This window comes from Helianthus annuus, chromosome 4 (genome assembly GCF_002127325.2).
Source record: "Helianthus annuus cultivar XRQ/B chromosome 4, HanXRQr2.0-SUNRISE, whole genome shotgun sequence".
NCBI lineage: Eukaryota > Viridiplantae > Streptophyta > Magnoliopsida > Asterales > Asteraceae > Helianthus > Helianthus annuus.
This window is the reverse complement of record NC_035436.2, coordinates 169,848,935-169,867,240: the sequence shown is the minus strand read 5'-3', so window position 1 is coordinate 169,867,240 and position 18,306 is coordinate 169,848,935. Positions and strand designations below refer to the sequence as shown.

The following is an 18,306-nucleotide window of genomic DNA, read 5'->3' as shown; positions in this document are numbered from 1 at the left end:
AAAACGAACTACACCTTTCCAAGGTGAGACTTTGAGTAGCACTCGATCCCCAACCTGGAACTTTAGTGTTCATGGATTCTCATCATCAAATAACTATTAACCACTCTAATAACATGAAAAATGAACGGATCTATGTTCTTACCACTAGTTCAAGACTAGGGAAGTTCGAGTGTAGAAAAGTGGTGGTTGATAGAAAACGAGAGCAGTCCTTCAACTTCCGAACACACCGAGCTTCGTTGATGATCTTGTTGCACCTTGTAGTAACCTTGGAATGGTTGAATGGAAATTGAAAATGTGTGATGGTGGGGAGGCTATGTTCTGCCGTAAGCTTGTGGAGGGACAAAGAAATGTGTTGAGTTGTGAGAATGAAGAAGAAAGTAAGTTACTTATAATCTCTAACTAAATTATCCAATGGTTTAAATGTTGCAAGAAGTACCTACATGATCCACCATCTCCCAAGGATCGTCATGGCCCTAGTAGCTCATTTCGATTTAGAGCTGCATCAGATGGACGTTAAAACCGCTTTCCTTAACGGAGACTTGGACGAAGATGTTTACATGAAACAACCTGAAGGCTTTAAACCTGAAGGTCAGGAACATCTAGTCTGTAAGTTGAAGAAATCCATTTACGGGTTAAAACATGCATCACGTCAGTGGTACCTCAAGTTTGATGAAGTCATGAAGAAACAAGGTTTTATGAAGAATCAAGTGGACCAATGCACCTACCTCAAGATGAGTGGGAGCAACTTTACTATACTTGTCCTTTACGTAGATGGTATTCTATTGGCAAGTAATAGTTTAAACATGTTGCATGAGTCGAAGCGGTTACTCTCGCATAACTTCGACATGAAGGATCTTGGAGATGCTTCTTACGTCATTGGCATCGAAATCCACCGAGATAGACACAAGGGGATCTTAGGATTATCCCAGAAGGCTTACATAGATCGTGTCCTTACACGGTATAACATGCAACAGTGCAAACCCTCCGTAGCTCCAGTAGTTAAAGGAGATGTTTTCGGTTCATTCCAGTGTCCGACAACAGAGGTTGAGAAGGAGCAAATGAGCCAGATGCCTTACGCGTCAGTAGTCGGGAGCTTGATGTATGCTCAAGTCTGTACTCGCCCAGATATTGCTTATATTGCTGGAATGCTAGGCCGTTATCAGACGAATCCTGGCCTAGATCACTGGAAAGCAGCTAAGAAGGTACTTCGATATCTGTAAGGGACGAAAGACTATAAACTGACTTATAGAAGAAGTGATCATTTAGAAGTGGTGGGCTATTCTGATTTTGACTTTGCCAAATGCAAAGATGACAAGAAATCCACTTCGGGCTATATCTTTATGTTAGCAGGCGGCCCTATCTCATGGAAGAGTCATAAACAACAGTTGACCACAACTTCCACAATGATGGCAGAGTACATTGCTGTTTATAACGCAACCTGTCATGGAATGTTGCTTAGAAATCTGATCACTGGACTCAAAATTGTTAATTCCATTTCTAGACCATTGAAGCTTTATTGTGATAATTCAGCTGTCGTTAGTTTCTCAAACAGTAACAGTTCGACTGGAGCTGGGTTATATCTCGATACAAAATATCTGTTCGTACGTGAACGAGTTGAGGAAAATAATCTTTGTATCGAGTATATTAGTACTAAAGATATGCTTGCGGATCCGATGACTAAAGGTCTCCCTCCTAAGGTTTACGAAGAACATGTTCGGAATATGGGATTTAGTAAAGACCTTATTTAGGCATATTGTACTAGCTTATGTTTTATGATTAATGAAATTTCCTCAGTTTGATTTTATATGTCTCTTAGAATATGTTCAACCGGTATAATGGCATATAGACAAATAAAGTTACAAATCAAACAAAGGGCTTATGCGTATTTTGATCATGACGATTAGGTTTTAAATTAAGGCTATAGTATGATTAATGGGGGTCCTGAATCGCATAATGATTCAACGGCTGTATTTCTCTGCTATAGTACCTGTTTAAGGCTAAAATGAGTGTTAACTCCTGATCAGGCTTATCTAATACTCATGGTAAATGGTTACTCGGCTAAGTGGGAGAATGTAAGATTAAATATATTAGGTTTAATATTTAATCATATAGCTATTATAATCATTTACATAATATAGATCAAAATATATAATAACCTATTAAATAATTAGTTGGTAATTGTTGATGGACCATATTACCCTTATTAACTAATTAGGTTTCTTTCTGGGTGCTTATATAAGGAGAATTATGTAGAGGTCATTAGGTTACACACTCAATCAGAAAACCTAATCATAACATCATCACCATTTGACCTCCCTCTCCCATAACCGATTCCCTTGTCGGTTTTCTTAGTCACCATCATTAGTCAGCACCCTAAGGAGGAACCAGATCACACTGACACATATGTCGAACACGATGGGATCATCTCTGACTGGATTCTCCACTGCACTGTCTGCTGTGACAGGTATGTCTTAATGTTTTCCCTCATGTATAAACAGAACTGAACCTACATTACATACAAATTTTTTTTATCATAAATAAATAATATTATAATTATTGTATAATTCTTTTTATTTCTATAACAACTGTTATAAATTAAAATATGCATTACATACATAAAATTTTATCATAAATAAATAATATTTTTATATAGTTTTACTAATATACTTCACAAGACGCAAAATATATATTTTTTATCAAATATATATTTCATAAGAATTATTTGTCACATAATTAACCTACTAAAATAAGTCCCTAATAGATAATGGTTGATGAAAATTAAAAATATAATATATAAAAAAACATTTCAGATATATAATAACAATAATATTAATACTAAAAAGATTAAAAATAAACCATAAAAGTTATTTTATACTTTAATAATACTACAAGAAAGAAAACTAAAATATATAACATACTAAAACTTATTATATAACATACAATAAAAGCTTCTAATAGTTTTCATGTGAAAGAAATCATATTTGATAGATAGGGTAAATTAATGTATAGTGACGTACAAAGCGATTACGCATGAAGGAAATACAATTAAAAATTACGTATGAAGGAAATCAAAATTACGCATAAAAATTAACGCATGAAGGTAATAGTTAGATGGAAGTGAAATTACGGAAGGTGTTGAACTTAAGTCCGACAGTCGACAATAATAAAGGAAATTTGATGTTAAAAAAAATTAGAGTCCGTTTGATTCACATAATTAGATTAAAAAAAACCTTTTAGAGTCCGTTTGATTCACATAATTAGATGGAAATGGAACTGAAATTAGAATTAATTCTAACAAACTATGTGTTTAATAGGTGAATCGAAGGAACTGAAATTAGATAGTTTTCTCTCAATAAAAAAAATAATAAGTTTTTCCTTTCTGCTACAAATTTTTTTAATAAATTTAGGAGTTAAATGCTATTTTAGTCATTGTGGTTTGGGTCATTTTCCCAGTTTAGTCCAAAGGTTTTATTTTTCGCATGTAGGTCCAAAAAGGTTTCAACGTTGCCATTTTAGTCCACTGGGTAAACTTCATCCATTTTTCCTGTTAACGAGAAAGGAAATTTGGTCAATTTATATGGCCGAATTGCCCTTTTAGTTAACAGAATTACATATAAAATGACGGAATTGTCATTCTCTTTAACAGAAAAAATGGATAAAGTTAATTTAGTGAACTAAAATGGCAACGGTGAAACATTTTTGAACTCACGTGAAAAAAAATAAAACCTTTAGACTAAACTGATAAAATAGCACAAATCATAAGGACTAAAATGACATTTAACTCTAAATTTAGCAACCAATCTTCTTATTAATTATTAAATTTAAAAAGATTTCATTGAAATTCAAATTCCAATATGAATTCATTTCCTATACATTCAGAAATAATATGTGAATTTCTCTATGAACTGTTTACAATCGGAGGAGTTTATACATACAGAGCTTTCTCGACGGGAGAGACAATCATGCAAGAGATGATTGCACCTAGGGCCGCGAAAATTCACCATAAGTATCGCAACTACCAGGTAGGCAGGCTTTCTGTACATTCGAATGCAATAAGTTTCATCTTAATGCTGAAGAATAATAATAATAATATCCTAATTCTATCCCAACATTGTTTTCAATTCGAACCGAATTGGTGTTTTGATCTCAATCATTATATGATGAGATATGCATTTTGTTGTTTGCAATGTCAGCCCTAATTTGGATGATCATAGCCGCTTAAAATTGATCACAAATTTCTAATGCTTGTTAAGAAAACTTTTGTTAATTTTAACCTAGCAATGTGCAAATACATTTCGAAGAAGGAACAAAGTTGATAAAGGCATGCTTTTATGAGTAATGAGTTATGCCTAGCAACTATGAATAAATTATACATTGTTGTTGTAATATATTATCCTGTATATTGCATCCGAAAGCTATACGACACTACTTTCGGATATATAGACTAGGAACAAAATTTGGCTTTTTGTTGACGATTGAGGTGATTTTGGTTTGGGTATAAATTGTTACTCAAGAAGATGAAAAGAAAGCTCAAAATTTGTAATAACCGAGTCACGCCTTTGGTAATATGTCATCGTACTACTGTTTGTTATAGGAAACTGATTGAAGATACAGTCTATGGGAATTGGTAGCTTAGAATCTAATTAATGAGACAAAAGTAAACACGAGGACATTAGATAATATGCTAATCGATCATTAAAATATAAGTTGACCACTGAACTAATTATTACGTTTAGAAGATTGACTGATGCTAATTCTTTGACTAGTAGTATGCCTGCCTTTCATAACTATAAGTCTACAAGGCAGTGACATTAAAATGATTTGTAATATACTCTAATCGTTATTGTATTTCTTAACCGTAACACATGCATTGAACATGATCTTTCACGTAATTTTCAACGTGTCAATATACTTGCCTTTTGATATAGATTTATCAGAAATGTAATCAAGAAATCCCGCAAAGCTCCCTTCTCTATACGCAACAGGGTGTTGCTCATCAACTAGCTCTGGTGCGGGTCCTACTTTTTTCTCTATATGCATACTGTGTAAACTCGCAATTGAAAACCGCTTCCTCTGCATGTTGAGAATTGCCCTATGTGGGACACTCTTGTATCTACCGTTGCTAATCACTTCAAGTTGATCTCCCAACTGAACTATTAAGGCACCTTGAATAAACGGAACAGGGTGCCATTTTTTGTCACGGTCCATGATTTCAAGTCCTTGATGGCTTTGGTTTAGGATGGTTATTGTACCAAAATCCGTGTGAGGTGGCATCCCTAGTGCAAGATCTGGTTTCGGGCAAGATGGGTAGCAGTTCACCGTCATCACTTGAGAACCGTCTTCAATGTCATCATGTAAGTAATTCGCATTCAAGCCTAGGCTTTCAAGAACCACTTCCATTAACTGCTTTTGTAACACCTGCATCGCCTTTGCATAGTTTCCCATTTTCTCTCTGTGTGAAATATAGTAAATTAGTAATCCAAAGTTAAATGTTGTCATGTTTGGTGAAACTTAAAAGACGAATATAAATTGATATTTTTATTTACTTGTAAGTTGGAGGATTGGATGGCCATAAATGGATCCAGTCTGATATGGGATTAGCGTAATGCTTGATGAAGTCTCTCCAGTAGAACACTTTATCCGTCCCGTGATTCACGCTAGTGCCATATCGTACAGGCTCATGAACATCGGTCGAAGCAAAACGTGTCTTCTCATCACTTGGCAAATTAAAGAAATCTTCAGCAGCGTCTAGGGCATCTTTCATCACCGAAGTAGGAATCCCATGGTTTATTACCTTCAAATACACATTTATCTTTATCTAAGCAAAATAATATCATTATCATCATCATCATACTCAGTAAATCCCACCAATAGCAAAGCTAAGATAGGGTCTGAGGAGGGTAAGATGTAGACAACCTTACCTCTACACCGTAGGAATAGAGAGGCTGCTTCCAGTGAGACCCCCGGCTCAATAAAAGTTATAGACAACCTTACCTCTAAGCAAAATAATATATATAACATAATTGCATGCATGCACACCATATCTACGTCGAAAGTTATTATCGACTAATATTAAAAGTTAAAACTGATATAAATCTAGCCCGCCTTGTAACTTTAGCTAAAATTGTAATATGAGAAGTGAAATTTCAAGACATATATTATATATAGCTTGGAAATGCATATAAACAAAGCAAATAAATCATCTTTTTATACCAATGTATGTATAATTTATTCTTAAAAGCACACCTGAAAGTAGCCAAGTTGGTTGCAGGCCTTACGCACTTCATTGATTATTCGGGACCTGTGTGCAGGGTGGTTCATCTTGGAAAGGTCAATGACCGGGTGGTTGTTAGAAATTTGGTCAACACGGCTAGGATTTGGTCTTTGGAAAGGAGGAAGAACGTACCGTTCAGGTATATTGTGTTGGCATTTTTGGATAAGTGCCATGACACTAGTAAATGAACTATCTGATTTTTCTCTCTTTATTCCCATTCTTCCTCTCTTTCTCAAAGATAAAAATTTGAAGATTTGGGAATTTTGCTACGAATCTTGTCTATTTATAAGCTATAAAAAGTTTGAAAATGACTACATGTAATTATAATAAAGTTTATGGTTGTATACTATTTATGTTCAAGTACTATGAATGTCAAAGCAGAATGTATATTATGTATTTAGGGGGAAGTACCCTTGTCAACTTGTATTTGGTCCCGCGGGGGGGGGGGGGGGGGGGACCAACTGTTTATATTTACGCTATTCATACTCCGCCTCTACCCTTTTTGCAGTGTTCTCACACTGAATTTGTTATGGCTAGTATATCTCAATCATGTTACCTAAATCACACTTATATATATAATCCCGTGTTTAGCTTAATTAAGTCAGTTCACGGATCAGTTGCATCCCATTGTGATCTGTTGGGTCTTCTTTCGATATAGCATTTCTGTATCCTGTTGATGTTGAGCGGTAAATAGTAAACGTTGACTTTTTGCAGGAATAATCAAGTAATCAATGTGTCAATGACAAGGTCATATGTTTAGTCAAAGTTGTAAAATTCCCTGGTGGTGTTTAACAAACTGCAGGAAAAAGCAATTGGATTTCAGATAAGTGTTTCTCCTTTTCGTTATTTTTTCGTGTCAATAAATGCAAATATTTGCTTGTGCGATAACGAACTAACTAACTGACTGACTGACTGACTGACTAACTTGACGGTTTTATGTTATTGCAAAGCTGGGAAAGGAATGATATGGGGATGGTACATCACTTTACAGTTTTTGCAAGTAACAGGATACATTTTTTTAAAAACTTTTAAGTTTTATTTTGAATTAATATTTTTTTAATCAATAGTTGCAAACCATTTGCATTATTTATTATTATCTTCGTATCTTGTTAGACATGTTGCAAACCAGTTGCAAACCATTGAATCTGAATTATCACTTTATCAGACTTTTGGAGGTATTTGCAGAAACAGCCCCAAACTATATAAACATGTTTTGAAACTATAGTCAAGTAGTCAACAACTAAAGGGTAAAATGGTAAAGTCAACAACCAAAGGTAAAATATTCCTTTTCTTAATTAAGACCCTTTTCACAAAGAATGACTAGTTATGTGTTAACTGATTTTTTTTAATGCAACCTTCTCTTTTGATGGATTTTAAACTTTTATGATCAAACTGAAAATTCAAACTTTATTGGGGGTGTTTTTAACTTTTTATATGTTTTGGAATACCAAGGGTACAAAATGTAATTCACTTTATTGGGGGTTCATTGTTTTTGACATTTTGTTCAACTTGAAGAAGAAATTATATTTATCCATTTCCTTATCCATATATTGTTTTTGACATGTTGCAAACCAGTTGCAAAGCCACACCCGCTCATGCCCACTTGATCATAACACACAAGCCAAACATAGAATTTTACTTAGATGTTCAAATAGAGAATAATGAATAGTGTGGTGCATTAACATCTAATTTCCAATAACTAATGTTGACTTATAAAATCAAACATAAAGATGTGGGATGGGTGACGACTGACGAGTAGTATTAAGATCGTAAAAAAGACACCATTAATTAAAATGACAAGGAACCCTTAGTTTGAATGATAATTATTTACAAGAATTATATTATTTCGAGTAAATTGCCATTTTAGTCCATGAGGTTTGACCAAAATTGCCATTTTAATCCAAATAGTTTTTTTCTTGCCATTTTAGTCTAAATAGTTTTGTTTTCCGCCATTTTAGTCCCTGACTTTTGTCATTTTTTGCCATTTTCATCCAATCCACTAACTCCATTCAAAAAGTTTAGTTAACTTAGGTGAATTTTGGTCAAACCACATCTTTCTTTCTTTTTTTGCAGGTGCGATGGTATGAGGATGATGTTGTGCTAGTTTACCGTGAAGATAATGACGGTGGTTGTTGGTTTTACGATGATGGCGGTGGTGTTGGTTGATGACGTGGGTGGCGGAAAAGTGGCCGGTGGTGGTGGAATTGGTGGGTGGTGGTGTGGGTGGGTGGTGACGGTACAGGTAGGTGGTGACGATGATAAAAGGTTGTGATGGGGTGGGTGGTGGTGGTCGATGAAAATGACAAAAAATGACAAAAGTCAGGGACTAAAATGGCAGAAAACAAAACTATTTGGACTAAAATGGCAAGAAAAAACTATTTGGACTAAAGTGGCAATTTTGGTCAAACCTCAGGAACTAAAATGACAATTTACTCTATTATTTCTGATAAAAATAAAAGTACACACACGTTATCAAACACATTCAACAGGTAGATTAGAACCCGATAATTTCTTGATTTTCAATCACCAAAAAAACCCTACATAAACTTGAAACAAAAACATTAGATTGATTCCCTTTATACGAAATAGGATTAGGTAAATCCCTTTGAACCACCAAAAAGGCCAACTCGTAATTTACTTGAAAATGATGTTTTCTTTATCGTCATATAACTTCCCAAAAGATAAAGTTGACCAAATGTAAGATCCACACCAAATGTGTTTTCTTTGTTGATGTGTGAGGGTGAAATGTGAGGTGAGAATTCGCTTCTTTTTTTCTATTTTTAGTTTTGCGAGGTTAGACCTCGTAACGATTATATTTAAGCCATAACAACCCAAACCTTACACTAAAATCCAAATAAACTATGCCCCCTTAAATAGATCTTCTTTAATTTGTGATAGAGTAAAATGGTTTATGAGTTTAGGCTACTTTTGCTACTTCAGTCTAAAAAATGAAATGTCTTGTATCTGAGTCCCTAAAGTTTCATTTTTGTTGTCATTTTCATTCAATTGGTAACCCGGGTTAGAATTTTCCGTTAACTACTCCCATTTTTTCGGTTTCCTCGTTTAAATGAAGGGTATAATCATCATTTTATGCCATTATATATTTTAATTAAATGAGGAAAACGACGAAAAAAAGGGAGAAATTAACAAAAATTTTAAACCCAGTTTGCCAATTGGATGAAAATGACAACAAGAATGAAACCTTAGGGACCCAGATAAAAAAAATTCAAGTTTTGGACTAAAGTAACAAAAGTGACCTAAACTCAAAGACCATTTTGGCATTTTAGCATTCATAGGTGAAAACTAGAGCGGTCCGGGCTTCCTTTGACCCTGCATCATACAACATTTTCTATTAATAAGAGTATCTAATTATATCGTTGCTTTCTTATAGCATGACCATTGTTGAAACAAATGTAAAAACAACACTATTCGGCTATAGGGTGTGGTTGGAGCCCCTTGGGGCTTTATTAGTGCAACTAGGATCCACGTAAGCGCCATGTCAGCATTGGGGCTTTATCATGCCCCCCTTTAATTTGGAGGGTGTGGATGGAGCCCCCATAGCGCCCATCAATGGTCAATATGTTAAATTATGACCGTTTTCAACGGTCAATATGTTAAATGCTCCTCGGTCCACGCGAATAATGCTCGTTATCATCTTGGCGAGCCATCAATGGCGCCCCGCCATAGCGCCCATGGTATGGTCCGATAGCGCCTTTGGGCGCTATAGAATGCCCAGCTGGCTTGGGTGGCGCCCCCACACCCTCCAGCCTTAGAACTAATTAATATGTGTTAAATATATTGCACCACTAAAAAAACTAAGAATTGGAGTTAATTAATACATTTTACATATTATACAAACCCATATAAATATAACTCAAAATTATATATAAACAAGTAGAAATTACATATATGGTTTTTTGGGCCAATAACTTTCAGTTTTCATGTGGGACGAGGGAGGGAGTTGGAAGCATTAGGTAAGAGTTAGTAGCAAGGATGCATGAATTAGTCAAATATTCCATCTACCACATACAATATATGAAAATTTATATGTTTAATATTTCGTTTAAGTGCCTATATAATCACATGTTCTTCACCACTTTGTCACAAGAACAATACTTTCACTACATAATTGACATTCAAAAACCAAACTATGGCAATTGCTGCATATTTTCTTATTTCGATATTAGGCGTCGCAGCACGATCAGCGTATGCAGTGCAACATATCGTCGGTGATAGCAACGGCTGGACCAATTTCGGAGATTATACTACGTGGGCTGCTAGTAAAACGTTCAACGTTGGGGACACGCTTTGTGAGTATTCATCATCCACATTTAAAAAAAACTATATGAAAAACATTAATTCGTCTATATGTGACATGTTTTTTTTAATACCAAAAACATAATAAATTTTGGCAGTATAATTATAACTTTGTGATGATTTTTGTTGGGCAGTGTTCAACTACGGTAGTAGCCATGGTGTGGATGTTGTATCTAAATCCGATTATGACAACTGCGCTACGGGTAATGCCATCGACTCCTACACTAGCGGACCAACCACCGTTAAACTAACACAACCAGGGCCAATGTATTTTGCTTGCCCATCATTTGGTCACTGTAGTACGGGGATGAAACTCGCGATCAACGTGGTATCTCAAAGTTCCAACACGCCGACCACCACAACCCCTAGCGACGGTAGCAATTCATCGCCACCATCTACCACCAACCCATCTACACCATCAACTTCAAACCCCACCAAGGATGTTGGTTCAAGTTCAGCCGATCGTGCAAACATGATGGTGGTCGGCTTTTCTATGATTTTGGCACCATTGGTTGTGTTCATATGCTAGGAAAGAGGCAGTGCTTATTGCTATTGTTATGTGTTTATTGTTTAAATTTATGTGCCTTTTAAATATCTGTTTTCCGCTTCAATGAAAAATAACTGAAAAGTAAAATATTTAATATGTTTATACAAGTAACTAGAGGTGTAAAAAAACCAATTGGTGTTGGGCAAACCGGAAACCAACCCGGTAAAAAAAACGGTTTGACCCAAACTGGATTGGGTCCAACAGACCCGGCGGTTTGGTATAGGTTTGTAATTTTGTGTTGAGAATTGGTTCTAACCCGAACCAATTCAAGCAAATCTAAAAAATTAATAAAAAATTGGTTTTGAACCCGATCCAAATCAGTTTGGGTGGGTTGGGGTTTTCCACCCTAAAACCATTCTTAACCCGAAATGGTTTGGGCCAAAATGATTTGAGACCAAACTAAAAAAAAACCGGGTAGGTTTGGGCCTAAACCGGGTTTTCTTTCTACACCTCTACACGTAACTGAAAATTGGGCTAGTATTCGGCCTAGTCCAAGGCTTTTTTTTGGTGAAAAGTAAGCCCAAATATATTAATATAGACCAATTCTTCATCACATTATTAAGTTAGCCAAACTTTTATGTTTTTTTTTCTAATACTTGTAATATAATATTAACTGCCGTCGATACATAAAATCGTACCCAACAAGTCAATAACTTATTTTATTTGGCTAAAAATAACATTTTTTTTTAATTTATAAAACACTAAGAAAAATTAGAATTATTATTTGAAATAAAATCTTGAATTGATTAATAGATCGGCCAACCCCAATCACTTTTGTAGATGGACGTGATTGTTTCATAAAAAGAGGAACACCTTTGTTTTTAGCTCAATAATAGAATGCCCTATATGTTCTTCAATCATCATTTTCATTTTTCGAATCATACGTTTCAAATAATTCAATAAATTTCATTGAGAAATCTTAAATCTATCATAATAATTCAATAAATTTCCTTGAGAGATCCTGAATTTTTTATAATAAGTCTACAAACTTCATTGAGATATCTTAAATTGATCATCATAATTTAATAATCTTATTTAGCAGGAAGTTCGTTTTATGTTTCTGAACAACTTTTTTGTTCATTTAGTAAAACAAATGAAAACGATTAAAAAACTAGATCATTTAATTATCGAATGAATATGAACACATATTCCGTTTGTATATATGTTTGTGAACATTTTTATTTCCATTGGTATCCATTCAAATTCATTTATTACTATTACTAATTTAGAACCACATTCAAATTTATTTATTACTATTACTAAGGGGCTTTTGGCAACTTCTGAATGGTTAAGTGCTGAACCAGTAAGAGGTCTGAACCGCAAGGTGCTGAACCAGTAAGAGGTCTGAACCACTAGGTGCTGAACCAGTAAGAGGTCTGAATCATTAAGAGCCTGTATAATGCTTAACCCTTCAAAGACAAATGTCTGACCAATTCAGATTAGAGGTCTTACCCATTCAGACTCTGTATAATATTTAACCATTCAGAGGAAAATGTCTGAACCATTCAGACATCTGCTCACGAAACAAACAGTCTGAACCATTAAGTGCTGAACCAGTAAGAGGTCTGAACCATTAAGAGCCTCGTTAAGAGGTAAACAAACAGCCCCTAATTTAGAACCAAATTGACTATGATGTTAGAACACTTCGTTTACAACCAGTGGCGAAGCTTGACAATGAAGACAGGGAGTCGAAAACGTATATACCAAAAAATTTCTATAGAACCGGGGGTCAAAAACGTATATACCCAAAATTTCTATACGAAAACTACATATATAACACTACTGAGCGAAAAGTTCGGCGGTCGAACGGCCCCCGGCCCCTCTTAAGTTGCGCCCCTGTTTACAACCATCGGCTCATCAGTAAATTGACTCATTCAGATTTTATAACCTACTTGATTTTCATCCAATTCACTCATTTTCATATTTTAAATCCCCTTTAACTGCTTTTTTTTTAACGGCAAAATATTATAAACGGCTAGCCAAAAGCTAGCAAAGAGCGAAACAAATTACATAAATAGAAGCGGATAATGTAACCAACCTGTCCAGCTAATGTTAATTTTCCTATCTCTATTCACAATCCAAAAAAATAAAAGAGTTAATTACTGTTTTCGTCCCTGTGGTTTGTTAAAAATCACTATTTCAGTCCATTAGTTTAAAAATTGCGATTTCAGTCCCTGTGGTTTCACTTTCGTAACCATTTCAGTCCCGTGATTTCACTTTCGTAACCATTTCAATCCATTTATTCTATAATTACAGGGACTGAAATGGTTACGAGGTGGACTGAAACGGTTACGAAAGTGAAACCACAGGGACTGAAATCGCAATTTTTAAACTAATGGACTGAAATAGTGATTTTTGACAAACCTCAAGGACGAAAACAGTAATTAACTCAAAATAAAAAAATAAAATAAAACATAAGAATGGAATAAAAAATTGCTTTCTTTTTGCCCATCCTTACTGCTAAAAAGCATGTCATTACGATACCTCCAAATGACACATCAAAGCACTTAATCCCTAATTTGTTTATTTATGTTCATATGAGTGCCTTTCTATTCATTTGCATTTGTTTAGGTTTGTTTAGGGTGCTACTTTTTACACCCCCTTAATTACTTTTTACACCCTCCTCCTCTCACATACTTACAGGTGGGGCCTGGGTGGGACCGATAGTTTTCCTCTCACAAGGGTGGGGGGGGGGGGTATAATCAGGAAGGGAGGGGAGGGGGGGTGTTTAGAATCAGCCTTTGTTTATCGAAGGAACATAGACATCTCATCTTTTTAATAAACAAATACAAATAAGAAAATCCGTTTATTTAAATTTTCGTAATAATCCATTTGTTCAACTAAAATTAAATAAAGAAACACGAACAAACCTGATTCGTGGTCGTTGGATTCCTGACGCCTTATCTAGCTATCTTCAAAATATCGTAATAATTTTTTTTTTAAATCTTAAAATATATTTTATTCCAATAATTTGGGCAAATTATATAAGGATAACAGGTAGACGAGCAACAACTGCGCCGCCATCCCTTTCTGAATAGAAAACCTTAATCTACTAAAAACAAAGCCTCGCCCCTGGGGGGTCGAAAATTTGCTGTGGACCACACGCTGAACTCTAGACAAGAACCGAACTGCCTCCGGTGCCAAGGAGCCGAACGTGTCAAACGGCAGGGGGACAAAGGAATGTTGATTATCCTCACAAGCTTTCGCGTGCTTTTCCACCTTCTTGCACTATGCTTTCAGTACCGCTTGCCCCGCCACAAACCCATTTTTCCGGAACCCGGCTAGGGGGGATACACCTGTGAGATCGACACAAGCATGTTTCCCACCCTCCCAACCAAAAACTAGCACGTCAGCCGGGCGTAGGGTGGATCTCCCCTCCGACGGGTCTGTAAGAAAATTAACCGGTACCTCTTACTGGGCGTAGGGTGCTTTTCCACCTTCGTAATAATTAGTTTTATTAAAACTTCAAACTATATTTCCCTTTTCCACTATAATTGCTACAACCTGTAATATAATATATAGTGGAGTTTATTTTATATTGAAAGTGTATATCTATTTTTAATTAAAGAAAACTCATATGGAGTTGTCATTTGGATTTTTCAACAATCTTTTCACTTTTTAGTACCGTCATATAATAAATGAGAATTTCATTTTAGATTTTTTCTACAGTTTTTTCGTTGTAATGAAAGGTTTATTAAAAGTATAGTTATTTATTCTTCTTTTAGAAATGTTATAATCTGGATGGTAAAAAATAAATTGAAATGAAAAAAAGTTAAATCATATATATATGACCGATTTAAAAAAATAAAGTAATGATACCGATTTAAAAAAATAAAGTAATGATGAAACAACGGTTGGTAATTATTAGGGTATGTAATTATAAAATATTCAATAAAAAATTAGTTAATTAAATAGATTATGATTTAATTTATATATATGAACTTGGATTTATTATTTAAAAAAAAACATATATCAATTAATAGACACAAACTTAAATATGCTAAATTGGTGTTTTATTTAAGATTAGTTTTGTATTTAGTTGATTATGAAAATAGGGAAAAAATATCTTGTAAAAGTTTTGCATGTTTTGTTATTCGCTATATAGAGAGGAAAACATAATTAAAATAGCATTTTCTTTTCTTTTTAGGTCATTTGAACACAGTTAAAGTAGATCTTTTAAATGATTTATTTATCTGTTTTCTAAAATGTAAAATATAGGAAACAGAGTAAACAATTTTACTTTATAATTAATTTAAACTGAAACTCAATTGACAGAGAATACTGTATCTTATAGTTCCTTTCAGAAACTATTATTAATAACATGTAAGATTAAATATATTAAGTATTAATATTTAATCTATAGCCATCTTAATCATTTACATTATAGAGATCAAAATATATTAGAACCTATTATTTAATTAGTTGGTAATTGTTGATGGACCATATTACCCTTAGTAACTAATTAGGTTTCCTCCTGGGTGCTTATATAAGGAGAGTTATGTGGAGGTTTAAGGGTTACTCAGTTTTCACAATTCACAGACCCCATAAGCCATAACATCATCACGAAACCTCCTCTCCATAACCGATACCCCTTTTCGGTTCTCTAAGTCCCCATCATCAGTCAGCACCCTAAGGAGGAACCAGATCAAGATGACAGGCATGTCGAACTCTATTACTGGATTCTCCTCTGCACTATCTGCTGTGACAGGTATGATTTGTATTGTTTTCCTTCATGCACAAACAGAACTGAACCAACATGTGGTATCAGAGCATATGTTGATTAGTCAGTTCTGTTTTCGTATCCATAATTCTGGGATTGAAACTTGGAAAACGGAATTTTTCTTTAAAAACCGTATGACCTTAACAGCCGGTTTCGAGTCATAAGAATCGACTCGAAATCATGATTTCGATGAAAAGATTAATTGTTTTGTTCACCGAATTAACTGGATTATAATTTTAGCCGAAATCTGTTTAGTAAAACTATTAAAATTCAGGTTTCGGGTTCCAGAATTTTATTTTTTTATGATTAGGGTTCATCATGTTCATGTGAAAATTCGAAAATTCTGTTATGATTTGGAATGATTTAGGATTAATGGGTGTTTTTTCCATGTTTGATCTAATTCTATCTTTTAATTTTTATTCGAAACTGTTATTAGATAAACAGTTATTATTTTCGAAATATGTTGATAAAATTAGATCACTTTAAAACAGGAAATAATATCCCATAATCCCTTAGATTTCGAATTTTCAGTTATGTCATCACAATTAACAGCTGTAACAGGAAGTTTCGAGAACATGAGGTTGCTACTCGCAACCATGAGGTTGCTACTCGAGACCACGAGGTTGCTACTCGCAACCATGAGGTTGCTACTCGCAACCATGAGGTTGCTACTCGCAACCATGAGGTTGCTACTCGCAACCATGAGGTTGCTACTCGCAACCATAACGTCATTAGTCGAGACCATGAGGTTGCTACTCGCAACCATAACGTCATGACTCGCAACCATGAGGTTGCTACTCGCAACCATAACGTCATCCCTCGCAACCATGAGGTTGCGACTCGCAACCATAACGTGACTAGTCGAAACCGTAGTTGCGACTCGCAACCATAACGTGACTAGTCGAAACCGTAGTTGCGACTCGCAACCATAACGTCATTAGTCGAAATCGTGGTTGCGACTCGAAATCTCATTATTTTAATCTCATTATTCGAAACCGTCGATCCGCGCTAACGGGTGGTTTGCTATTAAATTATTGGTTTTTGTAATTATTTAGTTAATTAATGAGGATCAAATAATGTTTTACAGAAACCAAAATGGCTTTACTTGAATGAGCTTCTGATGCATCATTTCTGGCCAAAGCTGACTTGATGCATCTACTTATCATCCAAGTATTACGAAAAGCTATGTTGTGTGTGCATCATAAGCATGAATGTCTTTATTTCTGGCCAAAGCTGATCTAATTCATTCATAGATGGCATATTCAACAAGTGCATAACTAAAGTGTTTGTCTCAATTTCTGGCCAAAGCTGATTTGTTACAACCACTTTGCACATATGCTTAAATGATTACACTTCTGGCCAAAGCTGTTTTGTCTTCGTTTAAGTAGAATTTTAAGTAGTCTATTATTTTGATGTTAGTAATAGACGTATCACAACCTCTTCACATAATGATCCTTATATTAATGATCCTCAATTAATTTTTGTGATCATTTTGTCTGCCTTATTCTTAGTACCCATATTTTTACTCACTATAATTTTTCTTCTATAAATCTATATCTCATCCACTCTAATTCCTAAGCCTAAAATGTTTTGCTTTATTTAAAGTTTCTATAAGAATTAGCTCTTAAATTAAATCCTTGATTATCTCTTAAGACACGATAACCTTATTGCTCTCTTCTGATAAGGCACTACAGAAGAAAAGTATAGCATGATGATTAGGATAAATCGAACATGATGTCTCTTATGATAATCAAGAACTCTCTAACATAATTGCTATCACTAAAGTTATTCCAGATTAAGTTTTTCCTAAGACTAATCTATAATTGTGGAACAATTACAAGAACTCCTAAGGTGCATGTCTTTATTTAACTAATTATAAATTATATGGTTAAGTGGTATATGTGAATATATTATAATGTACAATACCATGACCCATAAAGTTAAGGGCTTACGCATGGAAATAAGTACATTTTCCAGTACATTACATACTAAGTTTTCATTTGTACAATTTGATGCATTATAAATCAGCTATAACACTCAAAAGTACCAAAGTATAACGAGTGTGTTGATAAGCAACATATGTACATAGAAATAAATGTTTGAAACTGGAAAATAAGATGTTATTCACCTTACAACCACTAAAACCTTAAGAGAGGATTGTTCTAAAGTCCATAGACAAATTACAAGTGCTAATCCCAACGTTAAGGTTCTTCAAGGGAAAATCTCACTGCATAATTATGTCATTAGATTAGGCATAAGCAACGAGACTATCCATTATTCTAAAGAACAGTTGGATAAATTAATTAGATAGAAACTTACTAATGATATTTAAGTCTGATAATTTTAATATTCCAATTAACACATGATTAGTTGACTCTAGTTCCATACGTTTCCTTACCAGAACTCGACAAATAACTAACATGAGAGTTAGTGACAAAATTAAATGTT

The 18,306-nt window shown here is 34.5% G+C and overlaps 2 protein-coding genes and 1 long non-coding RNA gene across 3 annotated transcripts; 2 read left to right on the top strand and 1 right to left on the bottom strand.

The window, feature by feature from the left end:
- Window positions 1–3,894: 3,894 nt before the first annotated feature.
- On the top strand, window positions 3,895–8,217 carry LOC110936352. The gene is made up of 3 exons (XR_004890535.1): window positions 3,895–4,022; window positions 6,312–6,413; window positions 6,989–8,217. It is a non-coding gene; the product is annotated as an uncharacterized LOC110936352 (long non-coding RNA).
- Window positions 4,807–6,539, bottom strand: LOC110936351 (flavanone 3-dioxygenase 3). The gene is made up of 3 exons (XM_022178720.2): window positions 6,247–6,539; window positions 5,547–5,794; window positions 4,807–5,452 (listed from the first exon to the last, which is right to left on the bottom strand). Exons 1-3 carry the CDS (start codon window positions 6,490–6,492, stop codon window positions 4,885–4,887), a joined length of 1,062 nt encoding a protein of 353 aa, XP_022034412.1. The 5' UTR covers window positions 6,493–6,539; the 3' UTR covers window positions 4,807–4,884.
- Window positions 8,218–10,369: 2,152 nt separating the features above from the next.
- LOC110936353 (mavicyanin) lies at window positions 10,370–11,234 on the top strand. Its single transcript, XM_022178721.2, has 2 exons — window positions 10,370–10,584; window positions 10,726–11,234. Exons 1-2 carry the CDS (start codon window positions 10,425–10,427, stop codon window positions 11,118–11,120), a joined length of 555 nt encoding a protein of 184 aa, XP_022034413.1. The 5' UTR covers window positions 10,370–10,424; the 3' UTR covers window positions 11,121–11,234.
- The last annotated feature ends 7,072 nt before the right edge of the window (window positions 11,235–18,306 follow it).

Bases quoted from the DNA above. Each gene is read 5' to 3' on its own strand.
- LOC110936353 (XM_022178721.2), top strand. From the start codon at position 10,425: ATGGCAATTGCTGCATATTTTCTTATTTCGATATTAGGCGTCGCAGCA. The intron at 10,585-10,725 runs GTGAGTATTCAT...TTTGTTGGGCAG, and splicing joins CAACGTTGGGGACACGCTTT to TGTTCAACTACGGTAGTAGC.
- LOC110936351 (XM_022178720.2), bottom strand. From the start codon at position 6,492: ATGGGAATAAAGAGAGAAAAATCAGATAGTTCATTTACTAGTGTCATG. The intron at 5,795-6,246 runs GTGTGCTTTTAA...GTGTATTTGAAG, and splicing joins ACCAACTTGGCTACTTTCAG to GTAATAAACCATGGGATTCC. The intron at 5,453-5,546 runs GTAAATAAAAAT...TATTTCACACAG, and splicing joins TCCAATCCTCCAACTTACAA to AGAGAAAATGGGAAACTATG.